The sequence below is a fragment of the Juglans microcarpa x Juglans regia genome, chromosome 4S, assembly GCF_004785595.1.
Source record: "Juglans microcarpa x Juglans regia isolate MS1-56 chromosome 4S, Jm3101_v1.0, whole genome shotgun sequence".
NCBI classification, from domain to species: Eukaryota; Viridiplantae; Streptophyta; class Magnoliopsida; order Fagales; family Juglandaceae; genus Juglans; species Juglans microcarpa x Juglans regia.
In genome coordinates, this window is record NC_054601.1 from 2,997,780 (window position 1) to 3,021,902 (window position 24,123).

Genomic DNA, 24,123 nt, shown 5'->3' on the forward strand with positions numbered 1-24,123 from the left:
CTTAATTAACTACCTAATCAGAGGACTCTTTAAATGAGAGTTTTACATATGTTAACTTAACAAATGGAAAAAGTGAACGTACACAAAAAAAGTTATTTCCTCTCTCTTTACAATTTTCTAGAGCAACTATCTCAAACTCTTGATCTTAAAGTGTAAAGTTATTTTAGAAGATTCTATTAGCATCCTAAGCGACGTAGAGATGCAATCACAACAACTTGACGTGGGTGATAAGAGAGAGTAAAGATACGAGCTTTTTGGAATTCTGCACCGCTTGAGATAGTTCGAAATAATCTTTTATCAGATTGAACCTAATTTGTTAAAACTGATTGAATATCTCTTTCTTGCTGAATATGTTACCATGCAGAATGGCGGTTGAAAACTTGAAAGGCTTGGCAACTTGGTTAGCTAGGCCTCTCCATCCACATAGGCGCTTTTATGAATTTTATGATTTGCTCCAGAAAGAAAATGAAAACAGCCCTTTACATTTGTTTTTTCAAACATCTTGAGACTTGAAGTTTAAATACATATGGGTTACACCATTCGAGTCTTTATTCAACTACTTTTAGGCATATTATTCGTTAAGTGATTTACATACGTATCTTTAGGTCCAAACATCCAAAAGCCCATAAATAAATGTTCCATAATTGTTTTTTTTTTGGCAATAAAAAAGTCCATACCGAGCTAGAATGTATCTGTGCGTAGGTTAGAAAATTTTGTTAGGTGCGTAGCGTTGTCAACTCAAGTCATATTCAAACCCAAACCCATTCGCTCTAGGCCCTCCTATCCTATTTGGTTCATAGCAGGTAATGTATTACTATAGTCACAGTCAGGTAGGCAAGCCATTTCCGATCGCCCCCTCCTATCTTTTTGCCTATAGATAATTTTTTAAAAAAAAAACCATTGTCCTACTACAAGTATATAGACTTAAAAAAGGAGTAATAGAGAACAACACTCAAAGTTTCAAAATAGCTTAGATCGAGATGTACAGGTCCTTGAGTTAACACAATACTTAGTTTGAATATGGAACAGTTAGGAAAGAGAACCAAGCGATATAAAATTATCATATAGCCCATTGGAAAAGAAAGTAGTGTTCCCATTTATACGATCAAAATCAATGGAAAGAATAAAAAGCAGAGACCTGTCTAGCAAAGAAATATTTCTGGTCACTCATCGTCTGAATAATTGAACCTAATGGAGTGTGATTGCAAATCGATCTGCCCTCCTCTGTAAGTCCCACGCTTCTTCTTGGTCTTTTCATGACGAAAATCCCTGTGAGGAGAAAAAGGGGGGAGAGAGAGGGGGCGGGGGGAGTTAGGATCCTTCTCTACACCTTAACACAGTCTAATAGTAGTGATCATGTGCAATCACGCTCTTGAAGCCAGAATCCTCACTCGATGACAAGCATCACACAATAAAGAAAGCAGGCTTCCATTGTTTTAGAAAAAAAATTGTTGCAGAGATGCAATCCGTGCATGATGCAAGAAAAGTTAAAAGACTTTTTGGCCAGAAGAAAAGAAAATATTGATGGACACTAAGGCCCGTCCAGGAACAAAATTGTTCTCAGGTATTCTCATATATTTCATTTCCAAATATCACTTAAATACACAACACTTTTCAATTTCAAATTTTCAATTTTTTCATCTAATCATTATAACTTTCCTGAACTCCCAAGCAAAACATAAAACCCTATACAACTTTTCCAAACTTACAAACAAAATTTTTATTCAAACAATCAATTTTATAATATTTTTATTCAACTTTTTCTCTCTCATTTTCTAAAACCCAATAAAAATTTGAACTCAAACTTTTTTTTTTGTTTTGGTTTCTAACACTGATAATAGTGGAACAGCTTTAAAGCTGGCTTTTACCTAAATGACTGAATGAATATCAATGTTTCCAACTAACATTTATATGTACATGCCGTACAACAAACATACCGTCCCCTAACTTGCCCAAGAATTTCTTGTGCTTTCGCACCATAGCCACTTTCTGCACCATCCTGCAGAGAATTGATCAATGATCAAAAGGTTGATTTCTAATACATATAAGTAAACACAGACGGAAGAAATTACAAATAAACATACAAGGATGAACAAGAAGAAAACAAAACACACCTTTGCCCAGTAAGAATTATCTTTAAGCCTCTCATCAGTAAATACCACCTCATCAGATTTTACCCGCTGGAATGCATTCCCTGTCTTTGGCTGCAATAATAGAATCCATAAAAATGGATATAGAAATATACTAACATCCTCATCATTGCACACAACAGAAATGACACTGATGAACCACAATTATCAACAAAACCACATCATCAATCCCAGCAACAGCCAACAGGAGCAACAACCTCAATCATGCAAAAAGGAAAAAAGAACCTGTGCTTCAAGAACAATCATCATCACAACATCCTACAAAAAGTGCCCCAAACTTCCCTAAACCTTTCAGTGATGCCCTCCAACCATCTTCCCCAAACTTAGCCATAGTGCACGAAATCCTATATCTCCAAGGCTTCTAAAACTAGTTGAACATGTAGAAAAAATCTTTTTCTTTATCAGTAAACAAAATTTTATTGATTATAAGAATAGACAAAAGCCCAAGTATAATGTAGAAAGGACCTTTGAAAGCTTAACATTAAATATAGGAAGATGCCCAACAAAGTATAAGATGAGACCGATTGTAAATAGCGCGACTAACTGTTAACTTGTTTGTGCTCGGTAAATTTCTTAATATGGAAATGGTACATGCATTGTTGTTTTTTGCATTATATTTCCATACAAATTGAAACTGTGATTACTTTTTTTTTGTTTTCGATTGGCACCGGGTGTTAGGGATCAGTGTCCCCACTAATCCCGAGGGTGCACAGGCCTTCGGCAAGGAGTTTCTTGCAAGTGCACCTCAGGTAATTCAAGGGAGAAATCTCTCAATCCGATGGCCTCTAAAAATTGTTTGCACCTAAGGAGATTTGAACCTTAGACCTAAGGGGAGCATACCCCCAACCACAAGGCCTTTACCACTTGAGCCAAACCCTAGGGGTAGAAACTGTGACTTTGAAGTTCTGACTAACTCAATATAAATCAAAACTGATTCACTGGTGACTATTTGAGGGGTATTTCAGAACCATACTAAACAAGTTCTATGCTTCAAACTTTTTAATAGCTCGTCGTCAATTCCATATGCAAGGCTTATATAATCCATGAATTCCACATTTACTATACCTTTCTGTTTTCTTCACACTATCTACTATAATTGTTATACTGAAGTAAACTTGTCTTTAATTTTCCAGTCCAATGTGAATTCCAGAGAGAATGATAAGTCTCAACTTACACTGATGCTATAGACAACATTCACATTAAAATAAATAGGAAGGAGACCTAATACAATATATGCAAGCATGATAAATAAGGCTATGACAAATAGAGATAGGTTGTAGAGTATGATCTTGGATAAGTCACAAAGGACATTCTATCCACATTTGGGAGAACCATCTTCAGCCCTCCATTCACTCCTTTGCCCAGTTGCTTGGGAAGGTACCAAGCCTTTAGGCCACATCCTTCATGTTTCAGACCTTATAAGATATAGTGCCAAAACAGGGCTATAAGTTAGAAAATAGCATTCTCAACATTTTTCCCATATTGAGATGAATTTGGATCAACAACTCCCGAGTTTGCAAAACAAATAAAACGAGGCATCATTACAAAAGTCCATATGCAAATTGCATGCCATTGAAATTTAACACAAAAAACATATTTGACAGTTCCTACAGAAAGGACATGTAGTGAGATAGTAGTCTGGGAACAGATCAAAACACTAGAGGCATTTTATTAATTGAAGGATTTGGTTTTTGACCCTGAAAGTGGTCCACTTATGTTCCTCACTCATATGGTAACATTGGTGAGAAAGTAGTCGAGTTAGAGACATACCTCAACTGAACCATTACGTTGCTTCTTGGTTTTCTGAAAGGCAGGTTCCTTTCCATTTTTTTCAAGGTTTCCAAATGCCTGTCCATTAATATGTCTGTTAGATGGTTTTAGATTTTTTTTTTTTTTTTAATGATGGGGGAAACACCCCACAGCAGAGCCCTTAGGACTCACCAATGGAACCTAAACTCTCGGGAAGACTAGCACAGCAATCCACTGCCATGGCCTCCCAATTAAATCGCAGTTTGATCCCAGGGAGAATCAAACCTGTGAAACCTGTGACATGGGGCACATGCACACAAGTTTGCCCTTACCACTTGGGTTACCCACGGGTGGGTGGTTTTAGAAAATATTTTGAACTAACTTCAAAACTTTCACATTGACTTACTTTTTCAGCACTTTTATCACTTCCTAGGGATGCATTGACCATGGCTTCTTGCTCACTTCTCTCAGAGTCTTCCAAACCTTCTACCTTCCTAAGTTTCTGTTCTTCAGCTGCCTTTTTGTCAACAGGTTGGAAATCGTTTTCTTCAGAACTAAATCTCTTTCTTTTTTTTGGAACTTCTCTTATATTGTTAGCAGCATCCTCATCTGGCGTCTTACATTCTTTCTTTTTCTCATTCTTTCCATTTGCATCTCTTATCTCAATATCCTTTGAATCTGCACTAAGTAAACTTTCAGAAACCGAACCATCCACCTTTTTCTTTTTACTTTTGGATTTGGCACTGCTCACTTCCAGAGTAGAGCCTGAATTATTGGCTTGGGGATCTCTTGAACACTCTGCATCCTTAAATGTTGTAGAAACTACCCCTTGCTTTCCATCCAAGCCACCTTGCTTGGCGTTGTCAAGAGAATCGGAAATAGGCTTATCTTTCTTTTTCTTCTTATGCTTCAATGTCTTCTCCGTGTCCTCACCAACACATTGGCCTTCTGAGAGTACCATTTCATTAGGTTTTTCTTCAATTGCTACAGGCAGTGATTCCAATTGATAATGTTCTACATAATTAATAAAAGATCCAGAATCTGAGTTGCTTTTCTTTTTCTTTTTCTCTTTCTCCTTTCTTTTCTTACCAGGTTCCTCCACAAGTGATCTAGTTCCTTGCACAAGAGAATCAGAAATCTTCTTGCCTTCTTTCATTTCTTTAGATCTTACATTTGATTCTGGGGCTGCACCATTTGTTAGCTTCTCCTTGGAATTTTTAGAATGAGGGACTGTGGTTTCAGATTGACTGACAACATCACATTTATTGCCCTCACTACTTTTTCTATTTTTCTTACTTCCATTTTCCAAAGCCACAGTGGAGGCACGTTCACCATCTCTTTTAATGATGTCATCATTCTTTATTTCTGAAATTGAACAGAACTAGAACATGAGATCAATCAAGAATTATGAAATAAAGCATATCCTCCTGTTAGTGTGTGTGACAGTGAGAGAGAGGGAGGGAGGGAGGGAGGGAGGGAGAAAAGCTATAAGTCCCACCAACATCATAATTCAGAAAATAGCGTTAACGAATTTTTCCATACGTTGCTCATTCTGGAACTTGACTTTTGTGTTGGAATCATTCCTACATACAACAGAGAGCTCAAATAACATGAGAATAGAAACTGGAATTCATTGTTGTAAATAAACAATGGAATAACAACAAGCATTACTTGGGCTTTGCCTAGGCCTCGATCGATATTAGATATTAATAAATATTTTACCTATGAAAAAGCAAACATATATGTGTGTGTGTGTGTGTGTGTGAAAGGTAGAGTTTGCTATTAATATTAAATTTAGTTACACTCATACAGATCTATATAACCTAAGGCTAAGGCATCCTTCATCTCTAGCGTTTTCCAACTCTTCTTTTCTATTCCCGTACATGTCCCTATTTAGGACTCTCTCATAAGCTATGGCGTCTGTATAAATAGAATGCAGATGCTTTAATGGCAGGCTCTTGCCTGGGCTACCAAAAACCAGTCCTTGGAGCGTGCCTCCTCTCAAATTGGTGAGATCATTGAATTGAAGGGACATTTGACATCATAGAACTTGGGAATAGTTAACAGGCAAAGAGATATTGGGCTGAAAGGAATAGCTATAAAATGTTGCAAACTCCAAATGGATTAACTAAGCAATCATAAGTTGTGACAAACGTGCAATAAAGCCCAGCACACACACCCAATAAAAACATATGAAGTTTTTTGCCACATGAGAGCTTAAGGAAACGAGTAGAAATTTTCGAGGGAAATATACAATTTATTTCAACGATATCCACTATGGATAAGATATCCCGCAACGTTAACCATGTAGGCAAAGCAAATATAGAAAGTGTGTCAAGCATAACTCATAAGATCCTATAGTAACCCCAAGATTTTTTTTTTTCCACTTAAGCTACCCCTCCCATGAACCTCCGAACCAACCAATCCGAATCTTCCCTTGAAAGTGTCTCTGTGTTTTGGGAGCAGAACGTGCAAAATCGAGCAACAGATCTTAGAACAATAAAATTTTGAACAACATGATTGTTTTCAGTTTTTTTCGTTGGCATTTGAGTTGTCTACTCTCCTCTTTCAATTGACAACTTGATGCAAATAGGCTCTGCTCAAGTGCTAACAACCTCTGCCTTCCCTTTCCACACTTAGCCAAGAACCCATTTTTAACATTTGGTAGGCCCATAAAAAACATTTGGAATAATTCCCAAAATAACCAAGGGAGTTGACAGGCCCCACCTCAACGACCACAACAGTAATATATACACGAGCCATTATAAACGAGGATATCATTATTGATTAATTTTTTGTGCATACACAACCAAACATATAATATTGGAGATTTTTTAATCATACCACACCTCCAGATACTTGGAGTAAATCTCTTCCAAATCCAATGCTGAACCCTTCAAACCATCTTTCTGCGGCAACAAAAGGACCAATAACATTGAGATAGGCTATCAAATAATTTTTTTTGACTGGCAAAAAAAATTTATCGATCATAAGAATAGGCAACAGCCTAGGTCTTAAAAAAAACATATACAAGAGCATTGTCTGTGCGTGCTAGTTCAGTGATACAAGAAATTCATGGAAGCCCATTCCATTAAAATCAATTACAACCGACCAATGGAGTAAAGTATTGAAAAAATTTTCTAAGCTCATGTATCAAAAATCAAGTAATGAACAACAAGAACCCTTTAATGGGCATTCTAAGAAAATACGTGGGTAAGTGGAAACTAGAAACATTATCAATAAATAAACACCTCATCAATGAATAAAATGTAACAGTTTGCCCAGACATCCTTTCTGCATAGGTTTTAGCACTGAATACGGGCAAATGAAAAAACAAATTCATGTGATATGTGCAATTAAATTAAAAAATGGTGAGAATCATTTGTCATGGGAAGACAAATAGTAGTTCAACCATACTTTACATGGAAATATTTTATTGTCTATGGAATCTCCCCTACAAAACGGGGCTGTAAGAGTTTTTTTATGATGGAAAACTTTAAACTCATCCGTAACTCGTGCAACCAGATTTTTGCGGCAATGAATATTGCTAGCCTCAGTTCTAACAATTTTAAAACCAATCACCATCATGGTATAAAGAAGCCAGGGGAAAACTCTCTTACAACTTCAGTTAATCAACACTTTGAAATGGAAAAAACCCTGTTCATTTTCACAATATTACATATTCATTGATAATAGAAGAATATAAGGTCAACAACATTCCCAATTCTTTTAAACTGCAAGACCACAAAACTTGATATTCTAAGAGCACAATTATTTAGATCAGGTCAATTGAATAAATGGTCACTTAGTCACGTCATTTTGTTTTATTTTGTACACCGGGTCACATCTTTGAGTTCCTTCTAAATCTTCAATCTTTATCGCTCCTAAACAAGTCAAATTACATTTAGGGCCTGTTTGGAAAAGCTTACTACTTAAGCTCTACAACTATAAACCTTGAATTAAAAATTATATTATCCACTACAATTCTAAACATGCACTTAGCCAAGCAACAAAATAATTCTGCGAGAACAAAAAGATCTAAAAAAATAGTGCATGCGAAGTGCATTAAAGTGAAAAAGAAATACGCAAAATCCAAAAACATTCAACTGCCCTGTTCCTCTACTTTGTCCCGGTAAACAAACAGAACCGTATCTACCTCGACTTGAGCTTCGGATCGAAACTTCTTTAGGGCCTTGGAGAACCCATTGCGGTCCAAGAAATGGGCAACAGCCTCGAGGAGGAGGAGCTTCTGGTCCGCAGTTAGGGTGCCGGAGGAGGCCTTATCGGAGCAGGGCTTCCTCATGGTGCTTGGGTTTGCAAGCAGAACTTGGCGAGGCTTCAGGGCCAGAAGGGCAGGGTCCACAGGTGGGTTCTGGCTGATTAGGGTTTTGGGCATGCTAGTGAGCTGTTCAAACACCGAAACGCCGGGGGTCGAAGACATAAACCTATGGCAGTGGGGGAGGGTTTAGCATGCAGGGATTAGGGTTTTTGAAGCTCGCTGGCTTTCGTTATGGAGATATCTATTATTGGCTTGTAATTTGGCTTTCGTTTGGTTACGAGAAGTTGGATAAGCTTGCGACAGGGATAACATAAGAATTTTATGAATAATAATTTATGAATAATAGTGAGATAATAATATTTTATAGAGTTTTGAGAAATGAGAAAAATATTTCAATAGAAAAAATTATAAAAATAAAATATTATTAAAATATAATTTTTAATTTAAGATTTGAAAAAATTGAATTATATTTTATTTTTTGGTTAAAAGTTTTGAAAAGTTATAATAAATATGTTAACGTCGTATTTCGTACGTTTTTTAGTCGGGTCTTCTAAGTTTGGTCCTACATACATGAAGAATACATGAAGAACGTGGGCCTTGGTGATGCTAGAGAGTTTTCGATGCCTAAGTCAGTATCTTCTTTTAGAAGTTTGTAAATTAAGTGAGAGAGTCTAGATAGAATTTCTTCATAACTATGGATTGTTATTTATACTTGAACCTTGGGGGATAGATCATGATCCTTTAATGCGATGTGATGTGAACTCTGCGACGATATCATTAATATTGCGTGTAGTTCGAGAGTGGTGCCATTAATACGGTATGGTTTACTAACTTGCTTTGTTCTGCTAGCGTCCTTGGTAGCTCGTCGATATCCTCCCGTCAGAAGATCAAGGGCTCTCCTTACATTTATGTTTGCCTAGTATCACAAGTCCCCACGAGTGGGGCGTTGTGGGGAGGTGTCAAGTCAGCTTGTCCCATCAATCCTTGCTACTTGTCCACCTTTTGTGTAGATTACTTTACGGGCAAGTTTAGTCCTTGGGCCTAATACTTCGTGAAGGCCCACCAACCGGCCCACCAACCTCGTTCAGGGATACTTCCTGAGCTCGATTGGGCCTGGCCGAGGAGCTTCATGGCCTACTAGCCTTTCGTGGGTACCTTGCGGGCCGATTGGGGGGGGGGGGGATTTCCTTATAGTTTAGTTTGAAAAAATTGTAATAATTAGTTTAAATATATTTGCGTTTGAGTGATGTTTGGAAATGATATGAGATGATATGATATGATATGATATGATATGAGAATTTTGAGATGAAAACTTTTCCAAACAAGCCCTAAGAAGCACGGCTGAGGAAAGGGATTAATAGTGGGTCTGGTCATCTGGGCTCTAAGTTGTGGTTCTCAGGCCCAATTATCAGTCTTCCCACAAGACCCAAGCCTAATAGCTAATATGGTCAACCTCGTCATTTCATACATGCGAACGACTGGGATTCTTTTTACAATTATAGTCGACTCTAGAGCGTCAATGGTATCAATTCTTCCAAAGCAATCTCCACAAAATCCTAGTTCCCAGTCTATAACAAGCCATTTTCTCCAACATTTATGTGTGATGAAACCCATCATCTCTTCAAAGAGCTCATGCACTGGTGATTCCAAAGTAACTCTCTTTTCAATCTCAGTTCCTTTGCATTTTTCTTATTCTGAAATTTTCTATGCATTTCCTAAGTGCGTATGGTTTTATTGGAACCAAAGTAAACATATTGTAACACGCAAGGAAGGGTGATGGTGATTCTCACTTCAAGGGTGAGGGCCTTCATGGGTAGAAAGATAGAGAGAAGAGAGAATTGGGAGGTTGTATTATATTTTGCTTGAATGGAAATGATAACCTGGCAGAAAGGATATACAATAGGGAGCTGCTACAGATACACAGGGATCCCACATACTGATATGGCATTATGCTACGTCAGTTTTTTTTTCTCCAAAAAGTGATCTACCGATAGTGGAGAAAAGATTGAAAAGTGAAGGTGATGTACATGCCATCCCATCTTCCTTGCATCCATTTCACAAGCTTTCATTCCCGTCCAACCACATCTTCTTCAGCAAACTAGGTTTGTAGCTCTCTCTCTCTCTCTCTCTCTCTCTCTCTCACAATCATTCTCAAGTTTTCGTTTCTTCATTCTTTTTTTCTTTTTCTTTCTCAAGTTTTCGTTTCTTTTTCTTTTTTTATTGCCTAATTATTGTACAAATTATAAAATATAACTATGAAGTATATTCAATATATCGATATAAGTAATTAGGTTACATATTATATATTTAATTATAAAAGTGTTATGCTTATATTATTAGCTAATACATACATATGTGTGTGTGTGTTGTACATAGGTTCATGTATATATTTATCAATATATGAATGAGTTTTAATTGAGTTGAGTTAACAAGTCGATTCGAGCATAAACGAGTGGGCTTTAACAAACATTAGCCTAGTCGAATCGAGTATGTGTTATTTACTAATTGAGCGGGTATCTGTTTCCATGGCTGAGTTTTTTTTTTCATGAGTCGAATTCGATTCAAGTTTAACCGGGCGAGTACCAAATGGGTTATCGAATAAACTAGTTCATTTACAACCCTAACCTTGGACCATATGTCTATTTAATAATCAATGCAAGTTTTATAATACCATACCAATTTGGATCTAGATCAAAATAATAAATATCAATTTGGATAAAAAAATAGTAAATTTTGTTATACATTTAGCATTTATTGGGTTATGTAAGAAGCATAACTGAGGCGAGGGATTAAAGTGGGTTTGGTCATCTGGGCCCTAAGTTGTGGTTCTTAGGCCCAATTATCAGTCTTGCCACAACACCCAAACCTAATAGCTAATACAAGGTCAACCTTGTCATTTCATACATGTGAACGACTGAGATTTTTTTTTACAATCGTAGTTGACTTTGGAATGTCGATGGTATCAACTCTTTCAAAGCAACCTCAACAAAACCTTACAACGAAACCCTTCATCTCTCCAAAGAGCTCAAGCACCAATGACCCCAAAATAACTCTTTTTTCAATCTTGATTGCTTTGCATTTTTCTTTTTCTTAAATTTTCTATGCATTTTCTAAGCGCGTCTGGTTCTATTGGAACCAAAGTAAACATCTGCTCTCTTGTTACACAGTAGATGATAATTGGATTCACACACAAAAGCTCTATTCGAGGAGACAGCACCTGCAGAAACAGGGGTAGGAAAATAGAGGGAAATTAGGGTTTCTATAACTTTTTGCATAACCATTTTCTACATTGCGGCGTGGCATATATGCTGGAACCCTACAGACAACAATAAAAGAGGCCATGGGCCTTTACTAGACTCTCTAGTTACAACCCAAAGAAAAACAAGTAACAAGGATAAACCAGCCCAGGGAAATGCCCCTTAAGACCACAACGATTAACTCTACTTCGAAACAAATAAACTCTAACTGAGACTGGCCCAGCCCACGCTAATCCCAGCCCCGATAAGTACTTGACTGAAATCAAACACTTCAGCTTCAAACAGCACACTTCTCAACTAGGGTTCCCTTCAGCCCTCTTCTCAACTCTTCATCTACCTTCCTACTCTGCAGCCGCCGTTACCCTTCCCTGGCCAGGTTCTCTTCGGCAGCGTTGTTACATCTCTCTCTGTTGTTTTTTGTTTTTTCTATATGAATAAAAATATGTATTTGAAAGGTAGAAATCTGCGTCCAAATCGATATACAAAAAGTTATTCAAGGTTTCGCGTCGGTTCATTGTTGCACGCGAGTTTTTTATTTTTATTTTTCATTCAGTTAAGATGGATGTTTTGATCTTACGAGATTCGTGTACATTTAGTTATCTGCATAACCAAACTGATCTTTTATGTGAAATGAAATTACACGTCTCACTTTGTTGTTTAGGAGATAACTGAGAGATACAGATCCCTGAGAGATACAGATCCCTGTGTAATCTGATAGGAGTGACAGATTGCAAGACTAAGATTAATGTAAATCAAATAGCCGATGGAAGGTATCAGTTATCCAATGTCGTCCTCGAACACAATCATGCAGTGAGCCCAAGTCAAGACATATTGCTTACCATAAAAAATCATAAGTTGGTCGAAAAAAAAATTTTTTGAGATGATGGATAAAGCCGGAATATGTCCAGTTAAAAATTACAAAACTATGCTTATTGAAGGGGGTGGATATGAGAATCTCACTTTTGGAGAGAGAGTGCAATAATCATTTCAATAAAGTTCTTAATGAGTTGTTTGAATAAGGAGATGTAGAGCCATTTCACAATTATTTGGTGCGACATCAAGAGAAAAATAATAATTTTTTCTATGCGATGGACCTAGATGAAGAAAAGAGATTGAGAAATGTATTTTGGGCGGATGTTCGAAGTAAGACAGAATATGAGTCATTTGGAGATGTCATAACATTTGACACAACGTATTTGACAAACAAATATAAAATGCCCATTTGCCTATTTCCTGGGAGTCAACCACCACGGACAATCAATACTTTTTAGATATGGCCTTATATCAATTGTGGTTAAGGTGTATGTCAGGACGGGCTCCTAATGCGATTATAGCCGACCAAGATAGGGCAATGAAACCAGCAATAGCAATAGTTTTTCTGAGGGGTAAGCATAGATTCTGTTTATGTCACATTTTATTCAAGTTACCTCATAAGTTAGGATCTTATTCGCAATATGACAACTTTAAAGACTTTTTATTAAACTGTATATATGATCCTTTGAGCTGTCAAGAATTTGAAGAAAGGTGGCACAACATTGTTTTGAGCAATGGTTTAACAGACAGTGCTTAGTTGAGTAAGTTGTATGAGGAGCAACATCAATGGATACCTGCATATGTGCAAGGTATGTTTTGGGCTGTAATGTCCACAACCCAGCGTAACGAGTGTATGAATACATTTTTTTATGGCTATACAAATGCAACCACACCATTGAAGAAGTTTGTTGAGGACTATGATAATGCTTTGGTCAGAATGGTCGAGAATGAGAAGATAACTAATTTTGATTCATTCCAACGAAAGATCCATTGCATTATGGTCCATGGAATTGAAAAACAATTTCAAAAATTATACACAAATGCCAAGTTCAAAGATGTACAAATATAGCTTAGAGGGACTATGCATTGTTTGTCTTCCCTAAAAAAAAATGAAAGTGCATTATCGACGTATGAAGTTGTTGACCACTCGAGCATTTATGATGATTTTGTAAAAGAGGTGAAATACTGTGTATATTTCAATGACGATGAATACGAAGTGATGTGCACTTGTAGACTATTCGATCTTAGAGGAATTTTATATAGACATGCACTCATTATCCTTACCACGTAGAAGAAAGTCGTGGAGTTGTCATCCAAGTATGTTCTTGGTTGCTGGATAAAAGATTTGAAAAGAAAGTATACGATGATACAGAGTAGTTATGATGACCTCGACAATAATCAAGTTGCACAAATGTTTAATGATTTGTGTAAATCTCATTGTGAAATAGCTTTAGTTGCTTCAAATGATCATGCGACCTACATAAAGTGGAAGAATCATATGCGCAAGTTTAAGGAGGTAGAGTTGAGTCACAACAGTACAACAAGTGAGTATGTTGTGTGTCAGGATGGTTCAAGTGAAACAAAACAACAAATTCATGGGGTTCGTAGTCTTGCTAGTATTAAAAGTAAGGATAAACCTCTATTCAAACGGCAAGTCTCTATAGTGGAGACAATACTGAAAAAGAAAAGAAAAAGTCAAAAAAGAAATAAGATAGATGAGGTTTTATAAAATTGTGCAACTAGAAACGTTGGAGTAGCTGTCATGTCCAAGCTTTTCATTTGATACTCCACTAACAGTTTTTTTTGTGATCCATAGGTGAATGACATACATGTTGGAGTAGGGAGTCAAGATAGTATACTTACCCAATCACGAGTACTCTATAATCACGGGGTTTTAATGTAATTAGGTGGTTGGATAATAATTTTGAGATTTGAATTTCAGAGTTTAAATATAAATTTTGGTGATGGCATTCCAAAATTCGATGTTGAATAGAAAACCAAGGAAATATATTTAGCTGCAATGGAGACAACCTATTTTGGTATTTAAATACTGATTTTTGTTATTCATGAAAACAATTAAATAAATTCAGTAAGTATAGTACAACTTCCATAGTACAAAATCTCATTTATATTTAAGCATTACGAATTCTTCTACAACTTGCGCAGCTACAATTATGTATTACATATTTGACAGCAAAGTACTTTGTCAACAACTGCTAACATTACAACTCAAAGTACTTGACAACAAATACCCACGACAACAAAATGCCTATCCTATACTTTGTAATCTGTAACCTCTGTTTATGGCCTTGATTTCCATTTCAGCTTTATGATTCATCAACTTCTGCTCAAGAGTCATCAAGGCTGTCTTTGGAGAGACCTGCAAAGGTGATGGATTTACATCCTAGATTTGCAACAACCAAGTTAAGCCACTCTACTTTTTGAGATATTGAGAGGACCTTAGATAAAAAGAAAGAACATAATATAACCACAGAAGTAAGACCATAGATGATAGGTTAGTCATGCAGCCATCATTCTTTGTAATGTTGAAGCAATAGGTCACACATTCAAATTTGAACTTAATGAAAAGTAGTCATTGAACAAATTAAAACACCATTCTATCCATATGCACGAGAAACTTCCTTAAAAATCTTGCAAATTAACGACCTTTCCTATCTATACCAAAGAACTGAACTGATGGATATTAAGATCTTTAATCCGTACAAGCTAACAACCTTAAGTTGCTTTTTCAAACAAGTTTGTGAACAGGACAAAAGGACTCAATCAATTTTCTTTAACCAAAGTATACAACAAGACTCCCTAACCCATAAATGTCAATCTTGTATTTTTGTTAAACCAACTGAAACAATTAGGGCCTAACTTTCCAACATAATTATTGGAACTGGAAGAAATGCATAACCAAACAACCATCACAAAAATACATAAGCAATATTGTGTAATCAATCAATTTTCTTTAACCAAAGTATACAACAAGACTCCCTGACCCACAAAAGTCGATCTTGTATTTTTGTTGAATCAACTGAAACAACTAGGGGCTAACTTTCCAACATAATTATTGAAAGAACCAGAAGAAATGCATAACCAAACAACCATCACAAAAATACATGAGCAATATTGTGTAACCAAACAACAAAGATCCATAACGCATTAAACAACAGCATATGCAAATTCTGAATTTTCACTATGATTTGCAAAACCAAAAATTGGTATCCAAAATAAAAACAACACTGGTGTGCCAAATGTAAAACCAATAACTAAGTAATATGACACATTCATACAAACATACAAAGCTTTCAGAGAAATCATAGCATGGTAAATAAATAAAACTGCTTTAGAATCTTTAATTTAGTAGAACAACAAAGGATAATACTACATAGGCATATACCACAACAAAGGATAATCAAAGTCCATGAAAATTTTCATACAACTAGCCAAATCCATTCACAAATCTTGAAATTCAAAACTGAGCAAGCCTAATTTCATAACACAAATCAACCAATTGAGCAAACCTAATTTTAATGTGGAAATTCGAAGTCCCTTTGTCTGTGTTCTGTGTTAATGCAACTCAAATGGAACTGAGAGAGAGAGAGAGAGAGAGAGAGAGAGAGAGAGAGAGAGAGACTTGGCGTCAGTGACAATGATGGATGTCGGTGATGGCGGTCGGTGACTGTTGTGGGTGATAGATTGGTTTTCGTGCGGGTGGAAAGGAAATGGGGGAATGAAGGAAAAGGGAGGAGAGAGAGACAGAGGGATGGGCAGCGGAGGAAGAGAGAGGGCGACGACGACTGGGGTTATGGGCGATGGCGATGAGGTTGTGTGGTTGACATGGAGAAAAGTGAGAACAAAGGGGGGGAGAAGGGAGGGCGGGAAAAGGGGGGAGAAGGCAGCAATCCCATATGAAGGAAGAAGGAAAAAAAATAAAAAAATAAAAAATAAAAAATAAAAATCCCTTTGTATCCCTATAAATTTCCTATACAATATTCTCACTCTAGTAGTAAAGTAAAAGTTACCCACCTACGTACATAAGAAAATAACAGCAATACTAAAGGGCTAAGGCCCATCTACTAATGGACCGAGGTCCTACCAGGAAACAACAAAATAACATAAGAAATAACATAAGCCCACTACAGTAACAAACATGAAAGCCCATCCACAAGTCATCCTGAGGCCTCATAACCTTCGGCCCATCACGGCCCACATCCCTTCGACATCAGTTAACCCCCAAGTCACCCCACTTCTCTTCACTTCTACACACAGCCTCTGCACTTCAACCCTAACCCCTCACCCTGGTTGTCTTCCCGCCGCCACCAGTTCGTTACACGTATGCTCTCTCTCTGTTGTTTTTTTTTTTTTGTTTTTTCTATATGAATAAAAATATGTATTTGAAAGGTAGAAATCTGCGTCCAGTTCGATATACAAAAAGTTCGTCAAGGTTTTGCGTGGGTTCATTGTTGCACTCGATTTATCTATTTTATTTTTCATTCAGTTAAGATGGATGTTTTGATCTTCCGAGATTCGTGTACATTTAGTTATCTCCATAACCAAACTGATATTTTATGTGAAATGAAATCACACGTCTCACTTTTTTGCTTAGGAGATGACTGACAGATACAGATCCCTGTGTATTTTTGCGGTATCTTACTTGTTTCTCTGGAAAATAATTTCATGAAAATATCTTCCGGAAATATCTGTCTCGGCTCTGTATTTCTGAATTGGGATTAGGAATTGAAATGAAATCATCTGAAACTTCAAGGATGCCGATGGCTTTTTGAGTTTTCAATTGAAGAAAAGTGTACATGAACTTAGCTTAAAAATGCCCGAATTATTATAGAGCAAGAACATATTTTTGGAACCAAACTGCTTCACTTCACTTTTCTTGACAACTGGGGCCTGGTTTGTCTTTGTTTCGAAACTTTTTGCCATTTTATTTTCATGGTAAATTGTTAACGTAGATAAAATGGAGATAGCTTTGCCAGAGAATTTTGGGGGTAGAATATGCTTTCAAATTCTTAAGAGAGAGAGGGGGGGGGGGGCTGTGGTAAGTACGGTGTACTAGTATCAATGGGTTGTTGTGAAATTGAGGTTCTTGGGTGTTCAGCTCATTACAATTTAGTGCTCTGTCTCTATTTGGCTACAGAAAGATGGGGGAAGAGGAAGTCAAGGGAGGACCAGTAGTTCCGGAGTCAGTTTTGAAGAAGCAGAAAAGGAATGAGGAATGGGCCTTGGCAAAGAAGCAGGAGCTTGAATCAGAGAAGAAGAAAAGGGCTGAAAACCGGAAACTGATTTATAGCAGAGCAAAACTCTATGCAAAGGAGTATGATGAGCAGGTATAGGAAGTCATAGTCATTAGTTCTTGGTATCTGATTGAATTTCTGTTTGTGTTATATCTTGGTGAAATTCTTCTCTAAATGTTTTTCATTAGCAAAAAGAGCTGATTCGATTGAAGCGCGAGGCAAAACTTAAGGGAGGTTTTTATGTTGACCCACAAGCTAAGCTGTTGTTCATTATCCGGATCCGTGGGTATGTCTTTTACAGTCCTTCGGTTGTACTTGCTCATTCCAGAATGTTGATTCTAATTTATTGGGAATTTTGAAACTTTCAGTATCAATGCCTTGCACCCAAAGACAAGGAAGATTTTGCAGCTTCTGCGATTGAGACAGGTAACACTACAACTCGAATTACTATTGCTTGTGTCAGAAATTTAATATATGGCATGCGATCAACAGAATAATTATGTAGCATTGCTGGAATGGAATGTACATAGTTCTGTTAAATGTTAAATTCGAATTAAATAATCCAAATAGGAAACTGATAACGTATCCTTTAATAACTATACTTCCTCTTTGAAGCATCTAGAGTAAGAAAAAGTGGGCCACCCACTAGTTAATTCTGTCTTGAATTCTATGCCCATAGCTAATAAACATTTCTGGGTTTTAGCCCCAGAAATCGTTGTTTTGTTTCTTTAATCTTTGATTTTGTTGAACTATTTAGAAGAAGGGATCGGAAGGCAACATGGAGTTGTTCGAAGAATGAGTGAGCTTTGTAAAATAAATTGAGCTATGTTTTTTTATATTCTATGTAATTCATATTGCTTTCTGGTTGAGCTATGGTTGTATGGTAAACTGTTAAGTTGTATATTATTGGAGACAAAAGCAAAAGAACAGAGGAATTTGAATCAGTAAATATTTGAAATGTGTACATTGAGTATTTTCTATTCTGATATCTTGCTGGATGATCTGTAATGCATCTTTTATAAGTTTTGATGCAATGTTTCAAGTACTCAAACTTCATAGGACCACATAAATGGATTCATATATTTTTTTAGCAAAGTAGCCTGAAATTATCTAATTAATGATGGCCTTGGAGGGGAACTTCTTCATCGGTGGATTTATTGCTGCCCTCAGGTCATCAAAAGCTATTATTTCTGTTCTACTATTTGGTAAGAATGAGATTGTGCTTTTTGAGGAACCTGGGTTGTGTTGACCCATATATTTTCTTTGGTCTACAGACTCCGAATTTGGAGTTTTTGTGCAATGTATTATGATCTTGTATGGAATGTTAAGTCATGTATTGGAGTTGGCCTTGTTATGGTCTTGATTCATTTTTATTATCCTCTTTTCATACGGTTGGAATCTTTTTCCTTGTTTGGTCCCCTTGTTGTCTCAAACAAACAAAAGGAAGTAATAGAATGGTCACACGATACACACCTACCTTTTGTGGTTGCAGATATTCAATGGTGTCTTTCTGAAAGTAAACAAAGCGACAGTGAATATGCTGCACAGAGTTGAGCCTTATGTGACCTACGGGTATGCAGTTGTCTTTGTTCATTTTTGTTTTATATCAGTGTTCATCTTATGTTCAAATGTGTTTTTTCTTTGATGAATAGTTTGTTCAAATGTCTTGTTGATGGTGAGTATATGATTTCAGGTATCCAAATTTGAAGAGTGTCAAAGAATTGATTTACAAAAGGGGATATGGGAAGCTTAACAAGCAGAGAATTGCTTTGACTGACAATTCCATCGTCGAACAGGTTTGTGGCCTTTTATGGTTAGGGGAAATACTTGAGATATACACCAGGTTAGGGGAAATACTTGAGATATACCCCATGTTTTACACTAACGTGACATGCAATCACAGGCTTTGGGTAAGCATGGAATAATTTGCACGGAAGATCTTATCCACGAGATTATGACTGTTGGACCCCACTTCAAGGAGGCAAACAATTTCTTATGGCCATTCAAGCTCAAGGCTCCCCTTGGTGGTTTGAAGAAGAAGAGGAATCACTATGTTGAAGGAGGTGATGCTGGAAATCGCGAAGATTACATCAATGAGCTCATCCGGAGGATGAATTAGGTCTTTGCCCTTCAAAATTTTGAGATTCTACCTGGCATGTTATTGTTCTTCGAAGTTGTCAGACTTAACTCCCCTCTCTTATAGTCAACTAGAGGGCTTTATTGTTCTCAATAGCACATTGCAGTTTGTTAGTTTGGCCTGGGTTTCAGATTTTCTTTTATTGAAAATTCACTTTGCCTCAATTTACTTTCGTATTTTCATATTAAGGTCTGGTTTTTCTTTTCTCAGTTAATTATTTCGTCTAACATGGCAGGCTTGGGCATGTACTGGCGTGCGCGAATGCCCCGAGCCATAGCTGAAGTCATAGCGTGTACCAGGTTTTTTATTTCAGGCTTGGTATATCTTCCTCTCGTATTGGCTCTCTCCTGAATCTTTTTATGTCGGGGTTTTGGTTTGTCTACAAAATAATTTTGCTAAAATTTGACCATTATTAATGTTCTTTAGGGGATTGTAGCCGCATTTACTAAAGGTCTTAGGGCATTAGCATTGGTATATGCAGATGCATATACAAAATCACATCTTTTACATATTCATTTTGCCATTCAAGCAAAACTTTCATGTTGACTTATGCATATTTGAGACAAAATAATTTTTATTATTAATTTTTTTCTAAATTCAATTTTTTTTATATATATTTTGCAATTAGCATCCAGTACATACATTTGACATTAATAATATAAATGTAATAATAAAAATATAATTTTTTATATATATTGTATTAAAAATATAATAAAATGAAAAAAAAAAACATAATATATTATAATAATAAAATGAATGTAAAGGTGAACGTTTGTTGTGTTGTTGAAAGAGGGAAGAGGAAATGATTGCGAGAGAGAGGGTGAGAGGAGAGAAATAATTAGTAAAATAACATTTGAAGAGTGAATAGTAAATCTCTAAATTTGTATAGATACTATTCATAGCTATGCAAAAATATAGATATGCATAATCTAATGTGGAGAAATTTAAGATCGTATTATGCAAATATGACTTTTCATGTGCTAATGTGAATGCTCTCGACATCCACTCTACCCTTTGTACGTTTAGCATTTTGCCCTGAGTAGTGAATTGGGCTGTAATCGAGCCGAGTTGAGCTAGTTTTTGGCTTGTAGAGCTTGACTTAACTCAAAATACTTAGCTCAAGTTCAATCTTGTGATTCATATCTATTCTTTGTTCGAGCTCGATTTAGTAAGTTAAACTCTCAATTTGAGCTTGCACTCTTCCCACAAACGAGCTCGAATTGTTTATTTATTTGATAAGATTTAATAATTAATAAATTAAATAAAAAAAATCTAATATTGAATTTGTACAACTAACAAATCGAACCTCCATTGAATTATAAGATTTTAAAAATTTATAAATAATTAGTATCTAACTAGTTGATATTTATCTACAATAACAATATATTATATGTCCTACATATATTATTAATACATATACATAATATGATAGTATATATCTATTTCATACGTGGTTTCCACATACTAATATATGAAATTATTAAATTTTATTGCCTAATTATTGTACAAATTATAAAATATAACTATGAAGTATATTCAATATATCGATATAAGTAATTAGGTTACATATTATATATTTAATTATAAAAGTGTTATGCTTATATTATTAGCTAATACATACATATGTGTGTGTGTGTTGTACATAGGTTCATGTATATATTTATCAATATATGAATGAGTTTTAATTGAGTTGAGTTAACAAGTCGATTCGAGCATAAACGAGTGGGCTTTAACAAACATTAGCCTAGTCGAATCGAGTATGTGTTATTTACTAATTGAGCGGGTATCTGTTTCCATGGCTGAGTTTTTTTTTTCATGAGTCGAATTCGATTCAAGTTTAACCGGGCGAGTACCAAATGGGTTATCGAATAAACTAGTTCATTTACAACCCTAACCTTGGACCATATGTCTATTTAATAATCAATGCAAGTTTTATAATACCATACCAATTTGGATCTAGATCAAAATAATAAATATCAATTTGGATAAAAAAATAGTAAATTTTGTTATACATTTAGCATTTATTGGGTTATGTAAGAAGCATAACTGAGGCGAGGGATTAAAGTGGGTTTGGTCATCTGGGCCCTAAGTTGTGGTTCTTAGGCCCAATTATCAGTCTTGCCACAACACCCAAACCTAATAGCTAATACAAGGTCAACCTTGTCATTTCATACATGTGAACGACTGAGATTTTTTTTTACAATCGTAGTTGACTTTGGAATGTCGATGGTATCAACTCTTTCAAAGCAACCTCAACAAAACCTTACAACGAAACCCTTCATCTCTCCAAAGAGCTCAAGCACCAATGACCCCAAAATAACTCTTTTTTCAATCTTGATTGCTTTGCATTTTTCTTTTTCTTAAATTTTCTATGCATTTTCTAAGCGCGTCTGGTTCTATTGGAACCAAAGTAAACATCTGCTCTCTTGTTACACAGTAGATGATAATTGGATTCACACACAAAAGCTCTATTCGAGGAGACAGCACCTGCAGAAACAGGGGTAGGAAAATAGAGGGAAATTAGGGTTTCTATAACTTTTTGCATAACCATTTTCTACATTGCGGCGTGGCATATATGCTGGAACCCTACAGACAACAATAAAAGAGGCCATGGGCCTTTACTAGACTCTCTAGTTACAACCCAAAGAAAAACAAGTAACAAGGATAAACCAGCCCAGGGAAATGCCCCTTAAGACCACAACGATTAACTCTACTTCGAAACAAATAAACTCTAACTGAGACTGGCCCAGCCCACGCTAATCCCAGCCCCGATAAGTACTTGACTGAAATCAAACACTTCAGCTTCAAACAGCACACTTCTCAACTAGGGTTCCCTTCAGCCCTCTTCTCAACTCTTCATCTACCTTCCTACTCTGCAGCCGCCGTTACCCTTCCCTGGCCAGGTTCTCTTCGGCAGCGTTGTTACATCTCTCTCTGTTGTTTTTTGTTTTTTCTATATGAATAAAAATATGTATTTGAAAGGTAGAAATCTGCGTCCAAATCGATATACAAAAAGTTATTCAAGGTTTCGCGTCGGTTCATTGTTGCACGCGAGTTTTTTATTTTTATTTTTCATTCAGTTAAGATGGATGTTTTGATCTTACGAGATTCGTGTACATTTAGTTATCTGCATAACCAAACTGATCTTTTATGTGAAATGAAATTACACGTCTCACTTTGTTGTTTAGGAGATAACTGAGAGATACAGATCCCTGAGAGATACAGATCCCTGTGTAATCTGATAGGAGTGACAGATTGCAAGACTAAGATTAATGTAAATCAAATAGCCGATGGAAGGTATCAGTTATCCAATGTCGTCCTCGAACACAATCATGCAGTGAGCCCAAGTCAAGACATATTGCTTACCATAAAAAATCATAAGTTGGTCGAAAAAAAAATTTTTTGAGATGATGGATAAAGCCGGAATATGTCCAGTTAAAAATTACAAAACTATGCTTATTGAAGGGGGTGGATATGAGAATCTCACTTTTGGAGAGAGAGTGCAATAATCATTTCAATAAAGTTCTTAATGAGTTGTTTGAATAAGGAGATGTAGAGCCATTTCACAATTATTTGGTGCGACATCAAGAGAAAAATAATAATTTTTTCTATGCGATGGACCTAGATGAAGAAAATAGATTGAGAAATGTATTTTGGGCGGATGTTCGAAGTAAGACAGAATATGAGTCATTTGGAGATGTCATAACATTTGACACAACGTATTTGACAAACAAATATAAAATGCCCATTTGCCTATTTCCTGGGAGTCAACCACCACGGACAATCAATACTTTTTAGATATGGCCTTATATCAATTGTGGTTAAGGTGTATGTCAGGACGGGCTCCTAATGCGATTATAGCCGACCAAGATAGGGCAATGAAACCAGCAATAGCAATAGTTTTTCTGAGGGGTAAGCATAGATTCTGTTTATGTCACATTTTATTCAAGTTACCTCATAAGTTAGGATCTTATTCGCAATATGACAACTTTAAAGACTTTTTATTAAACTGTATATATGATCCTTTGAGCTGTCAAGAATTTGAAGAAAGGTGGCACAACATTGTTTTGAGCAATGGTTTAACAGACAGTGCTTAGTTGAGTAAGTTGTATGAGGAGCAACATCAATGGATACCTGCATATGTGCAAGGTATGTTTTGGGCTGTAATGTCCACAACCCAGCGTAACGAGTGTATGAATACATTTTTTTATGGCTATACAAATGCAACCACACCATTGAAGAAGTTTGTTGAGGACTATGATAATGCTTTGGTCAGAATGGTCGAGAATGAGAAGATAACTAATTTTGATTCATTCCAACGAAAGATCCATTGCATTATGGTCCATGGAATTGAAAAACAATTTCAAAAATTATACACAAATGCCAAGTTCAAAGATGTACAAATATAGCTTAGAGGGACTATGCATTGTTTGTCTTCCCTAAAAAAAAATGAAAGTGCACTATCGACGTATGAAGTTGTTGA

The 24,123-nt window shown here is 36.2% G+C and overlaps 2 protein-coding genes across 4 annotated transcripts; one reads left to right on the forward strand and one right to left on the reverse strand.

Moving 5' to 3' along the window:
* Nucleotides 1-1,072: 1,072 nt before the first annotated feature.
* Nucleotides 1,073-8,463, reverse strand: LOC121262593 (suppressor protein SRP40-like). The gene is made up of 8 exons (XM_041165125.1): nt 8,056-8,463; nt 6,744-6,808; nt 5,442-5,482; nt 4,306-5,264; nt 3,921-3,998; nt 2,115-2,204; nt 1,938-1,999; nt 1,073-1,269 (listed from the first exon to the last, which is right to left on the reverse strand). The coding sequence occupies exons 1-8, from the start codon at nt 8,338-8,340 to the stop codon at nt 1,164-1,166; spliced, it is 1,686 nt and encodes a 561-aa protein (XP_041021059.1). The 5' UTR covers nt 8,341-8,463; the 3' UTR covers nt 1,073-1,163.
* A 7,941-nt stretch (nt 8,464-16,404) lies between these two features.
* Nucleotides 16,405-19,804, forward strand: LOC121263481 (60S ribosomal protein L7-2). Of its 3 annotated transcripts, none has more exons than XM_041166389.1 (7): nt 16,405-16,580; nt 17,407-17,596; nt 17,692-17,789; nt 17,872-17,929; nt 18,996-19,075; nt 19,197-19,299; nt 19,407-19,804. In XM_041166389.1, the coding sequence occupies exons 1-7, from the start codon at nt 16,408-16,410 to the stop codon at nt 19,620-19,622; spliced, it is 918 nt and encodes a 305-aa protein (XP_041022323.1). In that variant the 5' UTR covers nt 16,405-16,407; the 3' UTR covers nt 19,623-19,804. The 3 variants fall into 3 exon arrangements, with proteins under 3 accessions (XP_041022323.1, XP_041022324.1, XP_041022326.1); XM_041166390.1 differs by lacking the exon at nt 16,405-16,580 and adding an exon at nt 16,631-16,701; XM_041166392.1 differs by lacking the exon at nt 16,405-16,580 and adding an exon at nt 17,238-17,257.
* Nucleotides 19,805-24,123: the final 4,319 nt, after the last annotated feature.

Bases quoted from the DNA above. Each gene is read 5' to 3' on its own strand.
- LOC121262593 (XM_041165125.1), bottom strand. From the start codon at position 8,340: ATGTCTTCGACCCCCGGCGTTTCGGTGTTTGAACAGCTCACTAGCATG. The intron at 5,265-5,441 runs GTATGGAAAAAT...GTTCAATTTCAG, and splicing joins CAAGTTCCAGAATGAGCAAC to AAATAAAGAATGATGACATC. The intron at 1,270-1,937 runs GTATGTTTGTTG...TTCTCCTCACAG, and splicing joins CTTGGGCAAGTTAGGGGACG to GGATTTTCGTCATGAAAAGA.
- LOC121263481 (XM_041166389.1), top strand. From the start codon at position 16,408: ATGAAAGCCCATCCACAAGTCATCCTGAGGCCTCATAACCTTCGGCCC. The intron at 17,597-17,691 runs GTATAGGAAGTC...GTTTTTCATTAG, and splicing joins CAAAGGAGTATGATGAGCAG to CAAAAAGAGCTGATTCGATT. The intron at 19,300-19,406 runs GTTTGTGGCCTT...ATGCAATCACAG, and splicing joins ACAATTCCATCGTCGAACAG to GCTTTGGGTAAGCATGGAAT.